At 57.3% G+C, this 19,076-nt stretch overlaps 1 protein-coding gene across 1 annotated transcript; it reads right to left on the minus strand.

The window, feature by feature from the left end:
* Nucleotides 1-540: 540 nt before the first annotated feature.
* Nucleotides 541-17,762, minus strand: MYBPC3 (myosin binding protein C3). Its single transcript, XM_074336357.2, has 33 exons — nucleotides 17,650-17,762; nucleotides 16,296-16,562; nucleotides 15,389-15,505; nucleotides 15,227-15,319; nucleotides 14,988-15,136; nucleotides 14,029-14,146; nucleotides 13,514-13,562; nucleotides 13,335-13,364; nucleotides 13,138-13,191; nucleotides 12,404-12,418; nucleotides 11,994-12,157; nucleotides 10,934-11,066; nucleotides 10,403-10,527; nucleotides 10,211-10,316; nucleotides 9,949-10,115; nucleotides 9,384-9,549; nucleotides 8,520-8,626; nucleotides 8,404-8,433; nucleotides 7,303-7,442; nucleotides 6,961-7,041; nucleotides 6,193-6,352; nucleotides 5,747-5,851; nucleotides 5,470-5,658; nucleotides 4,289-4,423; nucleotides 3,928-4,095; nucleotides 3,109-3,197; nucleotides 2,758-2,953; nucleotides 2,347-2,486; nucleotides 1,974-2,133; nucleotides 1,725-1,861; nucleotides 1,237-1,423; nucleotides 962-998; nucleotides 541-814 (listed from the first exon to the last, which is right to left on the minus strand). Exons 1-32 carry the CDS (start codon nucleotides 17,672-17,674, stop codon nucleotides 988-990), a joined length of 3,813 nt encoding a protein of 1,270 aa, XP_074192458.2. The 5' UTR covers nucleotides 17,675-17,762; the 3' UTR covers nucleotides 541-814; nucleotides 962-987.
* Between the last annotated feature and the right edge of the window lie 1,314 nt (nucleotides 17,763-19,076).

The following is a 19,076-nucleotide window of genomic DNA, read 5'->3' on the forward strand; positions in this document are numbered from 1 at the left end:
CCCAAAAAGAAACTGATCAGATTTGGGCTCCCCATGAGGGAAGGCAAGCAGAGGAGGGCCTGGCCCTACATCTTCCTGGTTCCCAGTGCTTGTGCTGGGCAGGGTCACTGTCTCCCAGGGGGACACGGGTATGTGTGGGTTGTGGGCCTGGTGCCCAGTGGGACCCCAGAGCAGCCCAGTGCAGAGAACCTTACAGGCAGAGAACCACACTGAGATTCAGCACTGCCCCACATCGGGGCTGCTGTGACCATGGGTCACCAGGACAAAGCTAGTACTGAGCATGAGAGGCAGAGAGCCTGGGGCTTCTGGCTCTGTTGCTAAAACACTCTCCTCCACCACAGCTTCTCAGTTTCCTCATTTGAAGGGTGTACACGGTGGGGAAAGACTGAGGTTCCTTCTAGAATTGTTTTATGAATTTAGGATTCCACTCTGGGCCTTATTTAACTCTTCTAGGAGACGAATACCTGCCTTTAGTTTGCTCTGAAGATAAGTGAATTTCCCTGTGGTTTGTGTGAAAACAAGCACGTTGGACGAGAAGAGTCAGCTCTCTGCAACTGCACTGATCTTTTATTGCCCTTACACACTGAGAAAATACGGCAGGCCAGAAAGACCTGTCCACAGCCATCATTTCCTGAGCCCACTCACTTTTTGCCCAAAAGATCTGAGAGATTCCGATGGGAGTCCCTCCACCGCCCTACTGGTGCCTCCCCCAGCCTAGCCCCAAGACACACACTTGCACACACGTCCTACAGCAGGAAGGCAGCTCGTCCCGCTTCCTTCCAGGCTCCTGGCATGGGCTGGCATCTGGTTGCACCTGTGACACAGGTTCCCTTTGAGTGAGTTGGACTGAAATCTTGGTAAGAGCCACCTGCACCCCCATTTCCTGATGGCTGCCCAAGGGCCAGCGTTCAGCCTCTGATTTGATCGGACCCTAGTTGTCCGGGTGCCCTGGAGTACATACCTGGCCATCCCGGGGAGCCAGCCTGGTCACTGAGGCACTGCAGGACAGAAGGAGGTGGTGCCACTTGTGTGCTGCATCTCCCAGCACCACATGTGTCCTCCCAGCTGCCTGGAAGGCTGGGGGAGCGGCTCTAGCAGCAGAAGCCAGTACCCGTCTGGACATGGCAGGGTCACTGCTCTTTCAGCCAGAGCTGCTGCTTGGGTCAGGATGGCAGAGTCCCAGCCCGTGCCCTGCCCTCACCATCACCCCGGGCTCTGGCCCAGTGGGTTCCTCACCTCGCACCTCCAGGCGGCACTCACACTGTGCCTCGCCTTGTAAGTTGGTGGCCCTGCACACATAGACACCCCCGTCGAAGGGGCATGGCTTTCTGATCTCCAGGGTCAACACTCCCTGCTTGCTGAACATGCGGAAGCGGGCGTCTTCTCCCAGGTCCAGGCCATTCTTGAACCAGGAAATCTTGGGCTATAAATCAGGATGGGAGGGAGGGAAACTGAGGTTGAAAGGGGACCTAGCAGGAATGTAGGGAGGCTGGCATTTGTGTTTCTACTCCGGGGCTCTCATTGGAGCCCCAAAATATACCCAAGGCTGGGAACAGCACAGGAGCCAACTGACAGTGCCGAGGCCCTGCTCACGGAGAGGAAACGCCCTGATACCCAGGGGCGGAGAGTAAGCAGGCGCACAGACGGGCAGAGGACTGCTTGAGGTTGGAGCCTCCGAGCCCTGCCTCCTGGGTCTGCCTGGACCTGGGCCCGAAGTTCCCTACCTTGGGGCTACCCCGAACGGCACAGCAGAGGGTAGCGTTGTAGCCGGCAATGACTGAGCGGTTCACCAGGGGGTGGGTGAAGCTTGGGGCCTCGGAGAAGTCCAGGGCCTTGTAGTTGGGTGGCTCGTATGTGATGCCTGTTGGAAATAGGGCTTTGTAGCAAGAGGGCCACACCAGGCCAGGCTCCCCTCCCTGCTCCTGCTGCCTCCCTGCCCCAGCTTCCCCGGGGTGGGAGTGAGGGTACAGCACCTGGTCTGGGGATGAAGACAGGCTCCTTGGTGGTGGCGGCTTTGTCACTGGGCCCCACCATGTTATGGCTGAAGACCCGGAAGTAGTAGCCATTGCCAATGATGAGCTCGGACACCACACACTGGGTGCGGCGGTAATGCTCCAAGACAGTGAACCACTCCTGTGGGTGTGGAGGAAAGGGAGGGGTCGCTGGGGGCAGGTCCTACTTCCTGCCAGGGGCCTCTCTTGGGCATCACAACTGTGGAGGGAACCGGATCCGAGAAGGAAGATGAGAGGAAAGCCCATTCTAAGGGCAGGGAAGGGGCAGCTGGAGTCTCGGTCTGCCTGGCCCTAGGGAGGGTGTATGTGGGGGACCCCAGGACCCCAGGCTCACCATGGTCTTCTGGTCGGCTTTCTGCACCGTGTAACCCCAGATCTCCGTGTTGCCATCATCTTGGGGCGGCTTCCACTCCAGAGCCACATTGAAACCCCATGCCTCTGTGACCCGAATATCCTGGGGAGGACTTGGCTTGTCTATAGGAGACAGACCCAGGTGGAACACCACACCTAATGCTGCCCGAGCAACAGCAGGGCACGCTAGGCTCAAGGGGCCCCATCACCCGTGCCAGCCTGGACCTGACCGCCATCTTTTGCAGGGCTCTGGGCATACCAGAGGAGGGGGGTCCCAGGACTGGAAGATATAAAGCTCAGGGGGTGGGGGTTGGGTCCTTGCTGCTGGGCCCTGGCAGCCCAGCTCAGGGACAGGAAACGAGCAGGCTCAGAGGGAGGGCCCAGTGCCACGCACCCACGATCTGTAGGACCAGTGTCGCCTTGTCCTCCATGCTCTCAATGCGCAGGGTCACCTGGTAGGTGCCAGAATGGGCACGGCGAGCAGCCCGAATGAACAGGATGGTGTCTGTGGGGCTGTTTCGGATGCTCACCTCCTCTCCTGCCAGTGGCTGCCCCTCTTTGGTCCAGGTCACCTGAGGCCGGGGCTTGCCCTGTGGGAAGGGACCCAAACCTGGTTCTTCCTGAGGGCCGGCCACCACCCCAGCCTCGCACGCCCAGTGAGGTCTCAGAGTCAGGTCAGCCCTGAGACACATCCATCTGCTGGCATGAACAATACGCTGAGGGACAGAGAAGGGGCCAGCCCTACCTGGAAAGGAATGAGGAGGTTCACAGGCTCCCCAACCCTCTTCTGGATGGTCTGGCGTAGGTGCCTGGGCAGCTGGAGCCGTGGCCGCTCTGTGGGTTCAGAGTGGGCGGTTCAGTGAGGACCAGCCATTGCCCAAGGCCTGAGGAGCGCTACAGCTCCATTCTCTCTTGAGGCAGGGCCCAGAGAGCTGCAGCGAAGAAAAATGCTGCCTCCTGGGCCCTCTCCTCCTTTCGCTTCCCCTAACCCCAGCCCCAAATGGTTCACAAGCCTCCTGCTTCCACTTAAGCATCACCACACCACTACAAGAGGCAGGGATCAGAGAGGGTGAGCAACTTGTTTGAGGTCACACAGGCCAGGATACAAATCTAGGCTTTTGGACCCTATGTCTCATGCTGTTTCGACCCCACTTCACTGCCTCTTTCCCCTTTGAGAATCAATCCTTTGTTGGGAATAGAGAAATGGGAAGTGGATCCCAGATGGGCCAACGGGACCCCGAGTGGCCTCACTGCTCAGTCCTGAGAACATGACAATACCTATCTGTTGGAGCTGAGAGACTCACAGAACAGAGCTGGAAGACGATGGTATAATGACTTACATTTGCCCTGTTCCAGACTGGGGCAGACATGGAAAACCAAGAGGACACTTTCTGTACAGGTCTGCCCTGGGTCTGGGGCATGGATAAAAGCTCGGACCTCTCCTGTCCCTGCCCAGTGTTTAGCCCCTCCCTCTAGTAGGGTCTCACTGACTATCCCCACCTCCACTGGCACCAAGGATCAGGGTGTCCATGGCAGGTCTTACAGCAGCACGAGGGGTACTCACGTAGTATCTCCTGCACCGTAATGGGCTCCTTGGTGGTGACGGGGGCTCCAGGCCCTGCCACATTGTGCGCTCGCACCCGGAAAAGCAGCCGGGCCCCTGTGGGCAGGTCCTTCACCAGCATTGATGTGCGCTCTGTCAGCCCCTGAAGGGCAGGCACCCACTCTGAGCCTGAGGGTGGGGGTGGGGAGGCAAGACCACAGGCGGTGTCAACACCGACACCCCACCCTGCTGCCCACCCTCTAGTGGCTGTCTGAGGCCTCCACTGCAGACAGGACCCAGCAGGCTGACAGGTGCCTGGCCTGGGGGACAGTTCAGAGAACGGTGCTGGCTGCAGGCCCAGGACTGGGCAGGGGACACTCACTGCCCTCCTGGCAGTACTCCACACTGTAGCCGTCCAGGCCTCCAGCTCCCTCACGCTCCGGGGGCCGCCACTTGAGGGAGACAGTGGTGTCGGAGACATCCTCGATGGCCAGGTGGGTGGGCTCACTGGGTGGGCCTGAGCAGAGGGGAGATCAGACAGGGGCCTGTGTCACGTGGGGGGCTTCCCCTTAGGCTGGCTTTCAAATATTTCAGCTCCATGAAAACACATGTCTCTAGATAGGCTTAAAAGCAAACAATGACAAAAGAAGTCTCTAAATAGGAAAAAATACCCAAGGAACACAAAAGAGCTTAGAAGGAGCCACTTCTGTCAGATAGCGTAGAAAATGCTCTACTGTAATTTAAGGAAAAAGCTAGCCTGAAACCTGGGAGTTTCCTGGAGCTGTTAACTAAAAGCTGCGCCAACTGCAAGGCAGGCCCTAAAGAGACAGGCCTGGAGCCTTCTCCCCACAGGCACCCTTCCTGCCATCTCCCCAAGCTGTGCCGCTCCCTGGGCTGGAGCAGGTGCCCCGCAGGCTCACGCATCCTGGTAGGGACAGCTGTCCTTGAGAAACTGCCATACCTTCAGCATCTGCTCTACCCTCTCAACCCCCATTATACACATGAGGAAACAGGCTTCAGGGGAGACGACGGCTGCAGAGGGCCCTCCTGGGGATGATGGAGCTGGCTCTGCAAACCAGTCTCCAACTCCTGCCTGGCCCAGTGCCCTGTCCACAGAGAGATGTCCCTCGGGCCCTCAGGCACCCACTACCCTCACCCTGCCCCATATGTGGCAAGTCCTGGTTGAAGGGAGTGTGGAACAGGGGACAATTAACTTTTATTCAATGCTTGCTGTATGCCAGATACTCTGTCTGCAACATCTCATTTCATCCTAACAACAGTTCTATGAAGTAAGTATTGTCATTACTCCCATTTTTATAGATGTAAAAAGTGATGAACCAAGGGTCAGAGTGGCGTGTCTCAGCACCAATCCCTCCCAGCGGGGTGACCTTGAGCAAGTCATTTAATTGCTCAGAGCCTCCCTTTCTTCATCTGTGAAACGAAGAGGATTAAAGACCAGGGATGTAAATGCCAAGTGTGGTGGCCGCCTACATAGAGCAGCTGCTATTACTCGGTTCCTTGACCAAGGATGGCGTGGGGCAATGCCAGGCCGGGTAGGCTCACCAACAGGCATGAAGGGCTGGGAGGCAGGGCTGGGCCTGGACATGCCGATGGCGTTGACTGCGTAGACACGCATCTCGTAAACCACGCCCTCGATCATGCGCCGGGCCTCGTGGCTCAGCTCCCGCAGCAGGTCGAAGTTCAGCCTCATCCACCGGTAGCTTTTCTTTTTCTTGCGCTCCAGGATGTAACCTGAGCAAGGGAGGCAGGCGCTCCGGTCAGGGGCCCAGCAACCTGTGCGTGACCTGTCCTGGGCTCTGCCCCGGTGCCCTCCACTCACCGAGGATTGGCTGCCCACCGTCATAGGCAGGTGGCTCCCACTGCACCGTGCAGGAGTCCTCGCCCACGTTACTGATCTTGGGGGCCGCAGGGGCATCTGGCACATCTGGAGGGAGTGGACCCACACATCAGCCCTGCCAGGGCCCAGGGCCAACGTTGTTCATCCCCTCACCACCCCAACCAACAGCTACAGGCAGCCCCCATCACCCCCAGAGCCAAAGTGACCTTTCTAGAATGCAGTTCTATTCGTTCTGTTCATGTCTCCAGCCTACAATCAAACATGCATGGCTCTCCACTGCCCATGGTCACCCATGTGCTATTCCCAATCCTGTCCGTGGGTCTCAGAGCATGCCCCTTGATGTGTGTTGAGTGACTAAATGAGTGACTGGAAGGGCCCTCCCTGGTTGCCCCTCTGTCTTCCCCGCCTAGAAGGCTAGCGGGCCTCACCGATGACCTTGACTGTCAGGTTGACCTGGTCCTCGCCCACAGGGTTCTTCACGGTGACAGTGTAGATGCCCTCATCTTCCTTCTCTGCCCCCTCGACAGTGAAGATGCTTCGGTCCTTGGTGGTCTCCACTCGGACCCGGCCCTCAGTCTCACAAAGCAGCTGGGGAGAGGGGATTTGGGATGAAGAGCCCAGGTTGAACCCCAGAGGTTTCTGCAGCCTCTGGAATGGCCAACAGCCCAGAAATGGGAAAGGAGCTCACAGCAGGGTTCCTGGGGGAGATACAGCATGAGTGAGACTGGCACCCACGTGAGCACCTTGTTCAGATACCTTTTCTGAACACCTGCCATGGGCAAGGCACCAGGGCAAGGGTCTCTGACTCTAGCTCTACGTTTGTCATGGAACTTTAGGCAATCACTTATCCCCTGTGTGTGTCAATTTCTTTATCTGCCAAATGAGAATAACATGACCTCCCAGAGCTGCTGTGAGGATCCCACAAAGACCTCAGCTGGGTCGAGCAACCAACAGTGGAAGGAGGAGGAAAAGATGACCTGAGTGGCGCTCCCGCAGCTACTCTTGCTGAAAAGTGCCAGGGAAACCTCCCCACCCCCTAGTTGGGAGGAAGCATGAAGTAACAGTTGACTCAGAAAGATGGGAGCCAGGAAGTGACCAGTCAGGAGGGCTGGCTTCCTGGAGACCCTGCCTGGGGTTGCAGCACAACTGGCCAGATGTGGTACCTTCAGTCTCGTCCCACCAGCAGCCTCACTCACCTTCTTGTCAAACACCCACTCGTCACCGGCATCTGCATCCCCTGGGGCATCGGGGGCTGGCCCAGCAGGGACCTTTTTCCCCTGGGAACAGAGGAAGCAGGAAGGAGGGGGAAGGGAGCTAACTCAGCCTGGAGGGAAACCCTGCCCAGCGGCCTCCCTGTCTCTCCTTTGCCCGGCCCCCTGCCTTCTGCCCACCTTGCTCGCCTCACTGCCAGGTGAGCCCTTGTACTCCCAGTCAATGGCCAGCTGTAGGGTGTGCACATGCAGGGTGTGTGGGGTGGGCAGCAGGTCCCAGCACTCATTGGTCCCAAGCACCCATTTACAGACGGGGATCCACAGTACCTGTGTGACGGTCTTCTGCCAGATCACAGTGGGAGCAGGGTCCCCGGAGATAGGGACGTCCAGGCGCAGCTTGTTCCCAGCCACAACCACGATGGTATCCGCTGTGCGGCCTGGGCAGTCCAGGTGGATCTTGGGAGGTTCTGGGGGGCAGGTTGCTTAGGTCAGAGGAAGGGGAAGGGCCCAAGGCTCACGAAATGGGGGGAAACTAGACAGAACACACGCTCGTTTTGTTTTGTTTTTAATCAGTTTGATTGACGTATAATTTACACACAATAAGATGCCAAGAGTGGAGCGTACAGTTTGATGAATTTTGACAAATGTATATACTGGTGTAACTACCACCCAGTCAGGATCTAGCACATTCCGTTATCCCAGGAAGTTCCCGGGGAGGTTTGTAACATCAGGTCACCTAGTGTAACATTTCTCAAACTGTTTTGGGGAGAATATCAATGTCCTGCCAGTAAAATAAACAAACAAACAAACAAACAAATTCCCAAGGCCAAATAATTTAGGAAAACCCTGAATTAAAAAAAATTAAGCACATTTCTTTACTGCAGGATTTTTCAGAGCCTCGGACATGCCAGTGTACCTTCCGAATCAGCTAGAGGTAAGGCAAGTGTTCAGTGTTTCCCAAACTTATTTCACCATGGAACCCCTTTTAAAATGGGGTTATATTATATTAAGTGAACCCAGTTTGTAAAGCTCTGACCTAGAGCATGCCTCAGCCTGAATTGTTCTCCTGAAGTAAGGATTCTAAAATGCCTGACTAAAGCTTAATCTGGAAGTAGGAGAGATACTTCCAAAAGCAGAAAAGATTTAATAATGAAATCTCACATCTGTGCCGCCATTTGACAGCTCACACACACCACCTCATCTCATCTTCTCACCACCCTATGGAGGAGGCACTACCAAGATCCCCATCTTAGAGATGAGGAAACTGAGGCTCAGAGATTATAATTGGCCCATGGTCCTGACTGGCAGAGCTAGGGCTGGGTCTCAGGGTGCCTCGCCCAGATCCTTGCTCTTCCCTCTGCCTGTGAGTGGAAGGGATCCATGGGGGGTGGGTGCAGGGAGGTGGCACACGGGGGCCCTGAGACTCACCCTGCCTGGGCACGAAGTCAATCTTGACCTCTGCAAGAGAAGGAAGAGCAGGTGGTACCAGGGCAAAGGCAGGGCCCAGCAACAGGGGCCCCACCCCAACCTGGGCACCAGCTCACCCATGAAGTGGAGCTTGGCAGACAGGTTGCAGGCGAAGCCCTCAGGTACAAAGCTGTAGTCAGCCTCGTCCGCAGGTGTGACGTCGTCAATGGTCAGTTTGTGGACCCTGCAGGGCAGCGGTGGCTCAGAGGGCCCCACTAGGCCACAGCTATAACCTCACCAGACACCCTAGCCAGGGACCCAAGGGGCCCTTGCCCCATCCTGGCTCACTGATGTACTGGTGTTTTAAGTGCTTGCTTTCTTTAGTTTTGAATTTCCAGCTTCCTCCCGTTTTCAGAGGTAGGCAGTACAGAAGTATCCCCTTGGCTGGGCCCTTGGAGACTGGGCAGGGGCTGGTCTCACTAATCTCCATGACCTTGGGCCCAGCACGGGCCAGCCCAGATGCTCAGCGCATGAGTAAGAGAGTGGGAGAGAGTAAGGGCCCCTGGCCAGAGCCGGCCTCCCTGTGGCCTCCTGCCCTGCCCTGGTCACCAGCTGGAGGGAGGAGGCTGAGGGCTCTGGGTCTTGTCTGACTCCCTCACTGCTCCTTCTAGGTCTCTGATGGACTCTCCTCTGTGTGCCTTCTATCTCTCCATAGCTTTCTGTCTCTCTGCCTGTCTCTGTCTCTCTTTATATATCTCTCTTTCTTTCTATTTCAATCTCTGTCCTCTGTCTGTGTGTCTGTTTTTGTCCATCTCTGTCCATTTCTGTCTGTCTGTATCTCTCTCTCTCTCTGTCTGTCTTTCTCAGCTTCTCCCTGTCTGTGTCTCTATCTCAGCCTCTGTCTCTTTCTGTGTGTGTGTCTGTCTCTCTGTTTGTCTCAGTCTGTGCCTGTCCCATCCACCTGCCATCCTCTATGTTGGGGCCAAGCCCCGCACACTCACCGCCCGATGTGAGACACCTTTATTCGGCTGTCGGGCACCAGCTCCTTTCCATTCTTCAGCCACACGCCCCGCACATTCTCATCTGACACCTCACACTTGAACACGGCCTGGTCCTTTGCCCCCACTGTCAAGTCCGCGATGCTCTGGTACACCTCCAGCTTTTTCTCTGGGGAGCAGGGCACAGCCAGTGAGCTGGGCAGGGTGTGTGTGGGTGTGGGTGTGAATCCCTGTGGAGATCACGTGGGCATGTGAAAACATGTGTGCATGTGTGTGTGACTCGTGTATGCATGTGATGGTGCAGTGTACACAAAGAACCTGAAGTGTGTGTGGTGGGGGGTGATGCTGACGAGGCCCACCTGACCTTCCCAATACCCTCTGAGGTGGCCACCACAGCAGCCCCATTTTACAGATGAGAAAGCTGAGGGTCAGGGTTTCAAAGTCACTTGCCCAAGGTCATACAGGCCTCTATCCTGGGTTTGCCTGATTCCTGTACAGGGCTGGTGTTGAGTGGTCCCAAGGCCCTGAGGCCTTGTGTGCTCCCCGCACCTGTCCCCATGGGCCTCACCCTGGACAATGAGCTCAGCCAGCGACTGGCCCCCGCTGGTGCGCAGTGCATAGTGTCCAGCATCTTCCAGCGTCGCCTCGTTGATGATCAAGTGATGTCTGTGGCCGTCCTTCTTGAACCGGTATTTGAAGGTCTCCTCCCGGGTCAGTTCTACCCCATCCTTCAGCCTGGCCAGTGGGTGGGCAGCAAGTGCTTAGGCCTCCTCTGGAGATGCCTGCAGGCCTCCCATCCACATCCCATGCCCCCATGCCCCAGCACTCACCATTTGACCTGGGCGCCCTCCTCAGAGACCTCACACTCAAACTCCACCCGCTGCCCCACCATCACCAGCTGGTCCTCCAGGGGCCGCATGATCAGCACAGGGGGCTCTGTCAAGGGAGGGAGAGGGTGACAGACAGGCCCTTCCGTGGCCCTCCTGCCCCAGGCTCCCAGGCTCCCAGGGTCCTGGGCCCACCTTTGACAAAGAGTTCAGTGCTGCACTTCTCACCGCCCACCACGCACTGGTAGGCCGCGTCATCTGCCAGTGAGCACTGGCTGATGGTCAGTGTGCGCTTGGCGCCATTGGACTCGAAGATATACCTGGGCACGGGCCATGGAGGACTTAGAACAGCCATGGACTCACCTCCGGGTGACCCCTCCACGCCTCCCCTCGTTGGCACCCCTGTGCCCCCATCCCAAGCCTTCCAGGAGGTGGGTCTTACTTGCTGTGGAACAGAATGAGCCATTGGAACATCCCCGATGGGAGGAAGTGAGACCGAGAGAAAAAGAGCGAGGAACAGAGATGGGCAGAAACAGAAAGATGACAAATTAGACCCAGAGGGAGAAATGGGGGAAGATAGGGAGACAGGTACCAAGACAGAGGCAGAGAACACGGGTAGAAAGAGAGGCAGAGAGAGCAGGGCTGGGAGCAGCCCTCTCCCCTGAGGGCCTCCCCCCTGCCCTCACCCTCAGCCTCCCAGAACCTGCTCCCTGCCCCTGGCCCCACCTGCCGCTCATCTGGATCTCCTGTCCATTCTTAAGCCACTTGACCTCAGCGTCGGGGTCTGCCAGCTCCACTGTCAGCCGGATCTTGTGGCCCTTGCTCACCTGGTAGGCCGGCTGCAGCTTCTTCTGAAAGGCTGAGCGCCACCTCTGAGCCCTCACCACCTGCCGCCCCGCCCCATGCCTCCTCCGGGGCTGGCCCAGGCGCAGAAGGCTCACAGCCCACTGCAACTGTGGCAGGGGCCCAGGTCCTGCCTCCCCCTTTCTCTCGCTGGGTCTCCACTGTGACTCTGTTTCTTTATCTCTGTCCCTTCTACTGCCTGTTGCCTCTTTGTCCCTCTCTTTGTCTTCCTGTCTTCCTTGGGGTCCTCCTTACCCGCTAAGCTCAGGGATAGGGTTAGGGGCTTCCCACATGACCAACGCTTGTCAGGAGAACAGGGGATGGGACTGAGAGACCTTGTCTACCTCTGGAATCCGTTTTAAGAGCAACCCCCCGGCTTTGGCGCTCCTACCAGTACCCCTGCTAGTGGGCAGGCAAGGCCCCTGCTTTCCAGGCTAACTTTCTAGGGGGCTGATATCACCTTGCCAACACCTTGTGGGGAAGCGCTAGCCTGAACCCTCTCCTCCCACCTGCTTGGGGAGATGGGGGCTAGCCCTTGCCTGCCTGTTTTGTTTCCTTCTCTTTGCCTGTCAGGAAAATTAACCAGGCTAGTCTTCTTTTCCAGGTGTGGGTCTTTAGCCTAAGCTGGCTCTTCCCCTTTTTCTTGGGTGTAGCGAGGGTTAAGCAGGCTTCCTTTCTTTCCCAGGGCCGGTGGGAGAAGAATCACCTGGGTTTTACTTGGGTGAGGAGGGCTAACCTGTGCTCTGTCCTTTTCCTCCAGATGTCTCTGGGCCATCCTTTGCCCTTCTCACTTTCTGGGTGGAAACGGGCTCACCTGGCACTTCTGGTTGTTTTCCAACACTCTCCTTTCCCGGGCTAAGCTGGACTCTTTTGCCGTGAGTGTGTGTGTGCTGTGCGCGCGCGCGGTGGGATGGCTAACTTGTGCATGGAGCGGAGCGCTAACCTGTGCTCTTCCTCTCGTCGCGCTTCATGCCCTTGAGCCTCTTGAGCATGCCGCGCAGGTCGGTGACGCCGTGCTGGAAGGCGATCCGCTCGTACTCGGACGCGGGCGCCTGCCGCAGGATCTCCCACACGTCCTCCTCCGCCGGTGCCTCCAGCTTCGAGTCCCTGTGTCCCACAGTCCACGCGGGCAGGCCTCAGGGGATACCCCCTGGCCAGGGGCAGGATTGCAGCACCCCCCTCCCCGGGGGTGGGGCTTCCTGGGGCCAAGACCAAGGAGCTGAGCCGGCCTGGGTCCCGGGCCAGTTCCCAGGTCCAGGGGCCTTAAGGCTCAGTATGGGCGCTGGGGCTAGCGAGGGGTTCTTGAGGGAAGCAGGGGTGACCACGGGGTGCTGGGCTTCACAGGGCACTCACCGCTGGGTCCGGAAACTGCTGCTCCAGGTGGGGCAGAAAGGCAGGGGACACATTAGAGGTGGGCCACCTCCCCACAAAGACCTGGAAGCCCACAGGCCCTCCCCTCCGGCCCTCCGCCCGCACTCACGCGCCTCCATTTCACCTTGTTTATTCCTCCTGAGCCCTGGCAGGTGGGCATCGGGAGAACCCAAGGCTCAGAGACTTGCCCTAGTTCTGGGGGTCCCAGGTTTGTCTGATTACTAGCCCCATCCATCTGTTACCAACCACGGCAAGGACAGGTACGCGGTTCCCCCAGCACCCTGCGGCCCCAAAGCACCTGACCCCAGTGCTTACTCTCTGGGCCACAGCAGCATGGGCGGAGGTAATGCAGGGTCCAGGAGAGAGAGGAAGAGAACACAGAGGACATGAGTCAGTTGGGCTGAGCTGGGTGGGCAATTTCTGTGACCCTGGGACCCTCTCCCAATTTCTTCTGGGTCCCCGGAGCCTATTGAGGTGAGCTATTGCAGACTCAAGTGTGGCGTAGTCGTGGGGGTGCTGAGAGGGTGTTAGTTCACAGGACATAACATCTGCAGAGCCCTCTGACTCTTCCCAACACCAGGATCGTCCCATTTGACAGACAAGGAAATCGTCTCAAAGAGGTGTAGTGACCTGCTCAGGGCCACACAGCTGGAAACCCTCAGTGCCAGGATTTGAAACGGGGCCTCACCACCTGCCCCGGGAGCTCTGGGGCTCACCTCTTCTTCAGCAGCGAGCTGAAGTCCAGAATCCCGGAGTCCTCATTGCTGTCACTGTGGAAAGGGACCCCCAGTGAGACCACAGTGGAGCTGACTAGTAGGGGCTTGGGAGTGGGGGTGGGGGGGATAGAGTATGAGGAAGGGACACAGGCCCCCAGGGTCTGTGTATAGGGCAGGTAGGGCCAGGGGAGGGGTACCTGATCCGACGACCACCTCCAGCCAAGCTCCTGTGGGGGTTAGACCCAGTTCTTCATCTGCCCAGGAGAGCTTGCTTCCCCCCGCCATGTCCACAGACTTCAGCCCTGCCTCCCACATCACCCCCAGCCCTGACCCTGAGGCTAGCCTCCCCAAGCCCTGAGGAGAGATGGCCACTCACGTGCGGCGGAAAGCTGATCGGATGTCCAGGTCTCCGGGGCCAATGGCCTCTGGGTTCAAAGAGGAAGATGAGATAGCAAGGGGCTTCAGAGGGGGCCATCCCAGCAGCCCTGACTGTGATCTCTGAGTATCACAGACCCGCCCATCCATGATCCCTTGAGAATGGGCATCTGCCCCTGGACCCCACATCCTGAGTCTTGCCAGGGTCGAGGTACCAGGGTGGGGGGGTTAGTTTACGCTCTCCAATCCATTAGAGGTGGTTGATCGCCCAGTCCTCTCTGAACTCACCCTTTATCTGTTCACCTGAGCCAGGATCTAGACTTGGCTGTCACCCCACCCCAACCCTGGAAGCCTCAATGGATTTCTTTCATGCCCCTGCATGAGCAGCACTGGGCATGTGATTGTCTGGCCAGGACTAGGCATCCATCCTCCTTAGTATTGGGAAATGGAGGCAGGTGTGGGGGACAAGACCCATGAGGAGCCCAAGCTCAGGACATGCCAGGGCACCCCCCTCACCGTGGACGGTGAGGTTGAAGTTGCAGCTGTCAAATTTGTCCTTGGTGGACACCTCACAGCGGTAGCCACCAGCAAAGGTGGCTTGGGCATCTGTGATGCACAGCTCAAACAGGTACACCTGTGGGGTAAGGTGTCAGAGGAGACAGAGGCCAGAAGACGAGGCCCTTTACCCCTAAAGGAGAGTGGGGGTGGCTAATGGCCACCAACATTCCCACCCCTCAGGGTTTAGTTAACCCATACAGTTTTGTGTAAATAGCAAAAGGAGCCCCTTCTCGAGACACATAACTGCACAGGGTGGTGATAAAATATTTTATAAATCTGATGGCTCCAAGGCAAATGGCATTCACTTAAGATGAGGCACTTTTGTGCAGTGCACAACCCGCACAACTGAACATGTCAGCCCTGACCTGCCAGAAGGTCTCTTGCCTGGGTCAGGATTGTGCAAGAGTGGGAGGAGCAGAGACTGGGAGTCAAAGCACAGGTTCTAGGCCTGTCTCTGATGCCCCCAGACCAGCAACAACAGCCTCTCAAGTTTTGGTTTTCTTGTCTGTATAATGAATTGTTCTGGTTGGCCATTGAGGACGTTAGTTGTGATACCCATCCATCCAGGGGTATTATACCCTCACTGGCTGGTGTCCCCATGTTTTACAATGTCCCTCAGCTTTCCTGAGCTCCCTGTGCCCCCCAAGCCTTATTATGCCCCCTTGAGACTATTATGCCCTCCAAGCTCCCCCTGTCCCACAGGTCCCCTAGCCTCCCCATAACCCTTCTCTGGGTCTCCCCATGTTCCCCGTGTATCCTTGGCTCCCCAAGTTGCTTCCCAGGCCCCCAGGCCCCTTATTCATACCCTCTGTGTGCCTCCAGTTTCATGGTGCCCCCCCCCCCGGGCTCTCCATGTCCCCTTTCCGTGTGTCCCCAAGACCCCTAGGCCTCCGGCTCCCGTGCCCCGCAGGCCTCACCTTGCTGGCCCGGTCATAGCTGTCATGCAGCTGCAGGTGTTGGCCGATCTTGCTGCTCAGGTCCACCCACTTGCCCTTGAACCACTTCACTATGGGTGGTTTCAGAAGGCTGGCCCCGGCCACACGGGCTGAGAAGGTGATGCTGCCGCCTGCAAGAGAGACGTGACAGGCTGGGCTTGGGCGATGCCCTGCCGCCTCCCTCCCCTCCACACCCCTGGCTGCAGCAGTCCCACACTCACCCATGGTCACCTCACCATCCTGTGGCCGTGTTACAAAGAGGCCAATGGGGTCATCAGGGGCACCAGGGCCATCAGGGGCTGCTGAACTTGACCCTGTGAGCAGAGGCCTTTGAGACCTGCCCTGGGCGGTGTCCCTCACCCTCCCTGCCCAGCCCCTCTCACCTTCGGGACTTGGGGAGCCTCCTTCCAGCTCAGTAGCTGAGGCCGGGGCTTCCCCTGGAACTCCAGAAGCCTCGGCAGGGGCAGGAGCAGGGCTTGGCACAGGCTCCACCTTCTCGGCTGGGATCAGGTGGGGAGTCGTGGAGCAGCTTCTAACCAGAGACCCCTCCTGTCCCTGGTCCCTCCTCAGTCTTTGTAGTCTCATTAAACACTGCAGTGTGTGCAGAGCTTCATCTGGCCCCTCTCTTTCCTCACTCCCCACATGACCCCATCCGTCTCCTAAATTCTCTCCTTTCTCTGTCCACCACCTCTGTGAGCTCATGCACTCATCCTCTCCTCTGCCCCTCTCTCCTGAGCAGCAAGTCTAGAACCCACTGTCCACAAGGCATCTCACTTGCAGGAAGATGCCAAACCCCTCCTCTTCTCGCTCCCCAAGACCCTCTCAGAGGCTGAGCCAGGGTGCCAGCCTGCATTACGCCTTCTTGCCCACACAGACCGCCATCTGTGACCACGTCCCCGTGATTCTGCCCTGACCAGCTCTGAAGACCATCCCTCCTCTCCTTGCCCAGGCTCTGGCCTGGGTCCCCTCCCTCCATGCCTGCAGCTCCCGGGGCTTCCCTGGTGCTGCATAAACTGCAGGCTGTGTGGGTGTCCAGTGAGAGGGCAGGGTCATGCCTTGTTCGTCTCTGAATTTCCCCCACCTCCACAATGGTTGGAACAGGCCAAAGAGCCACATGGGGCACTCAGAGAGGTCTTGCTGCAGAAAAGGGGGCTTTCCTGGCAGAGGACACAGCCAGGGCAAAGGCAAGAAAGTGGGAAATCACCTCCTATACCCCGGGTGATGGAGAGGTGGCGGGGCTGCCCTGCCCCCAGAAGCGCAAACCTCAGGGAAAATTGACCAGGGTCTTACCTGCTTCTACAACCTTGAGGTCAAACTTGACCTTGGAGGAGCCGGCGATGACTGCGTAAGACCCCTGGTCAGCAGGGCCCACATCCCTCACTGTCAGCGTGTGCCGTGTGCCCTCTGCTGTCAGGCCAAACTTGTCACTGGCACTGATGTCATTGCCTCCTCGTTGCCAGCGCACCTTCACTCCCGTCCGCTCTGTCTCGGCCTCAAACACGGCAGGGCTGCCGGCGGCCACCTCCACTGACCGTGGCTTCTTGCTGAAGGCTGAGACTGAGGGACCAATGGAGGCTGCAGGGGCCCCTGACTTGCCCATATAGCCTCCCCTGCAGCTCCTCTTATTAAATTCGATGATAAGCACTTTAACGCGTCACCTCCTTTAATGCTCCGATGTCTCTATGAGGCAGGTGCAGTTACTATGCCCATTTCTCAGATGAGGACACCGAGGCTCAGAGAGGTTAAGTGACTTACAAAAATCACACAGCCAGTAGACGAGAGAGCCTAACCTTCACAAAGGACTTTTGCTACATGCGCCCCTGGATACTCTACCTGGGGAAACCAGTGATGAGCCCAACTCCCCCTTAGCAAGGGACAGGTATTCTGACTGCTTGGTGTGGCTAAATTTGTCCTCCAAGGGCCTCAGGCTGAGAATCAGCAACTGAGATAAAGCTGGCCTGGGAGGGGGCTGGGGGCTGGGGGGGCTGGATCCCTGCCCTGGACAGCCTCGGTAAGGACACAGGCCAGGACCAGGACCCCGTGGTCCTGTGAAAGGCTGTGACTTTCTCTGCCCTTGGCCCGGGCTCAGGGGCCTCTTGACTGTCCTCTCCCAGAGCAGAATGCATTACGTCAAAGAGGGGCCATGCCTTGTGTGGGGACAACAGGAGTGCAGTCCTACAAAGCAGAGAATCTCAGAGCTGGAAGGAACCAGCTCAACCCCTCCTTGTATAAATGGGGAAACTGAGACCCAGAGAAGGGAAGGACTTGCCCAGGAGCATTCAGTGAGCCTGGCTGGGATCTAGATTCGACCTGGGTGCCTGTCTGCAGTGGCCTTTTTCCAAAAGGCAAGCCAGGCCTAACCTTGCTGCAGAAGGAGATGGGGTTGGGGGTAGGGAAGTGTTCCCCTGTGCCCTGAGAGTGGGGGGATGGCTCTAGGGGCCTCCTGCATTGGCTCTCTCTCCTCTGTGCTCCTGACCCCACTTTATCCTCATTCTCACCAGAAAAATGGGGAGAAGAAACTGAGAGCCAGAAAAAGGCTCAGGAGGACAGACCCGCTTCAGGAACTTGATCCCAGTCCTGCCCCCCACAATGTTGATGCCCCCAGCCCTCTGTGCCCCACCCTCTGCCCAACCCCTGGAACTACCTGGCTTCTTCCCTGGCTCAGGCATCTTGAGAGAAGTCACACCAGGAACGGAGCAGGCCACCCAAAGAGGATCTGAGCAGGGACCCGTCCCCACGCTATATAAGGGGCCCTCCCCCTTCCAGGCCCTCCTTATCTGCCTCCTTCCCAGCTACCTGCTAAATATAGACAAATTCCACAGAGTGAGGGCTCTTAGGAGAAGGTGGGGCCATGTTGTTCCTGGCTGGCCCCTCTCCCTTCCCCCGCCAGCCCAATATGATGGCTTGTGCCCCCAACCCTCAATGAACCTGAGAGGTACCCCCAACCTCTGTCTATATGTCCATCTGACAGGCAAATTGTGCAATGGGAGTATGCTGGGCTCATGACCCTGAGGTGGATGGATCAAACACACATCCTCACTGGGCAGTGTGGGTGATAGTTACCCACACAGACCCTGGGGCCTGGCGGCCCTGAGTCCTGGCACTGTCACTCCCTTAATCTCCCAGTGCCTTAGTTTCCTCATCTGTAAAGTGGGGCTGCTGATAGCAACACCCACTTCATAGGATTGTTCCATGAATGAAGCGGGTTTACCAATGACAAGGCTAGAGCAGTACCAGGCATGTAGAAAACGCTGAATGAATGTTTGCTCTTATTATCTGGCCCCTAGTATTGCAGCTCACAGCGCCCTGGGCTGGCTTCAGGCTGGGGGACCCTGGGGGGCATTAGTTCAGGTCAGGTGGGGAAGGGCAGCAGTGAGGGCTGACATCCCCCAAGGGCAAGACCTCGGTGAGTCAGCAGGTGGGGACATGGGAGTAAATCTCTAAAAGGATCCTAAGTGGAAGACACAAGCAGAGCTGGCTCTTGCCAAAGTCACAAGGATTCACACAAAAATTACTGTCAGAATGTTCTGAATCCCCTCATGCCATAACTGTTCCTCTGTGACCTCTGCCCCCATGATTGGCCCCCTCCCATCAGGGGCATCAGTTGCTACACAGAAAAAAAGGAAATTACACGTGACGCCCTCCCAGCAAGACCCAAAATCAGGAAAGGTCATTTGTCCCCAGTGGTCAAATGAGCAATTCTCCACACAAGCATTGTCCACGTGGTCGAAACTTACTATCCCTTTCACCACCAAAATCTGCTCTTTTCTGCCATTTTAACCACTTTTAAGCCACATCACATGCCCCTGTGCCTTCTTTAAAAGAAGCCTGTGCACCACTGACCCTTTCCCAGGATTTGGAGACTCCCGTAGGTAGGGAGTGTCACGGTTGGGCTTCCAGGAGCCAGAGCCCTTGGGACGAGGAGGTGTGTGAAGTCTGCCCAATAGCATTGGCCCCAGAGTCTGGGTTCTCTGAGGTCTGCAGGCTGCTTCAGGAAGTTCCCTCAATCCCAGGCTGTCAGCCGACACTTCTTGCTACTGAGGAGTCAGGAGCAAGAAGCTTCTAGGCTTT

Source organism: Rhinolophus sinicus, chromosome 14 (assembly GCF_057876585.1).
Source record: "Rhinolophus sinicus isolate RSI-liver-muscle chromosome 14, RSI-T2T, whole genome shotgun sequence".
Classification (NCBI taxonomy): Eukaryota; Metazoa; Chordata; class Mammalia; order Chiroptera; family Rhinolophidae; genus Rhinolophus; species Rhinolophus sinicus.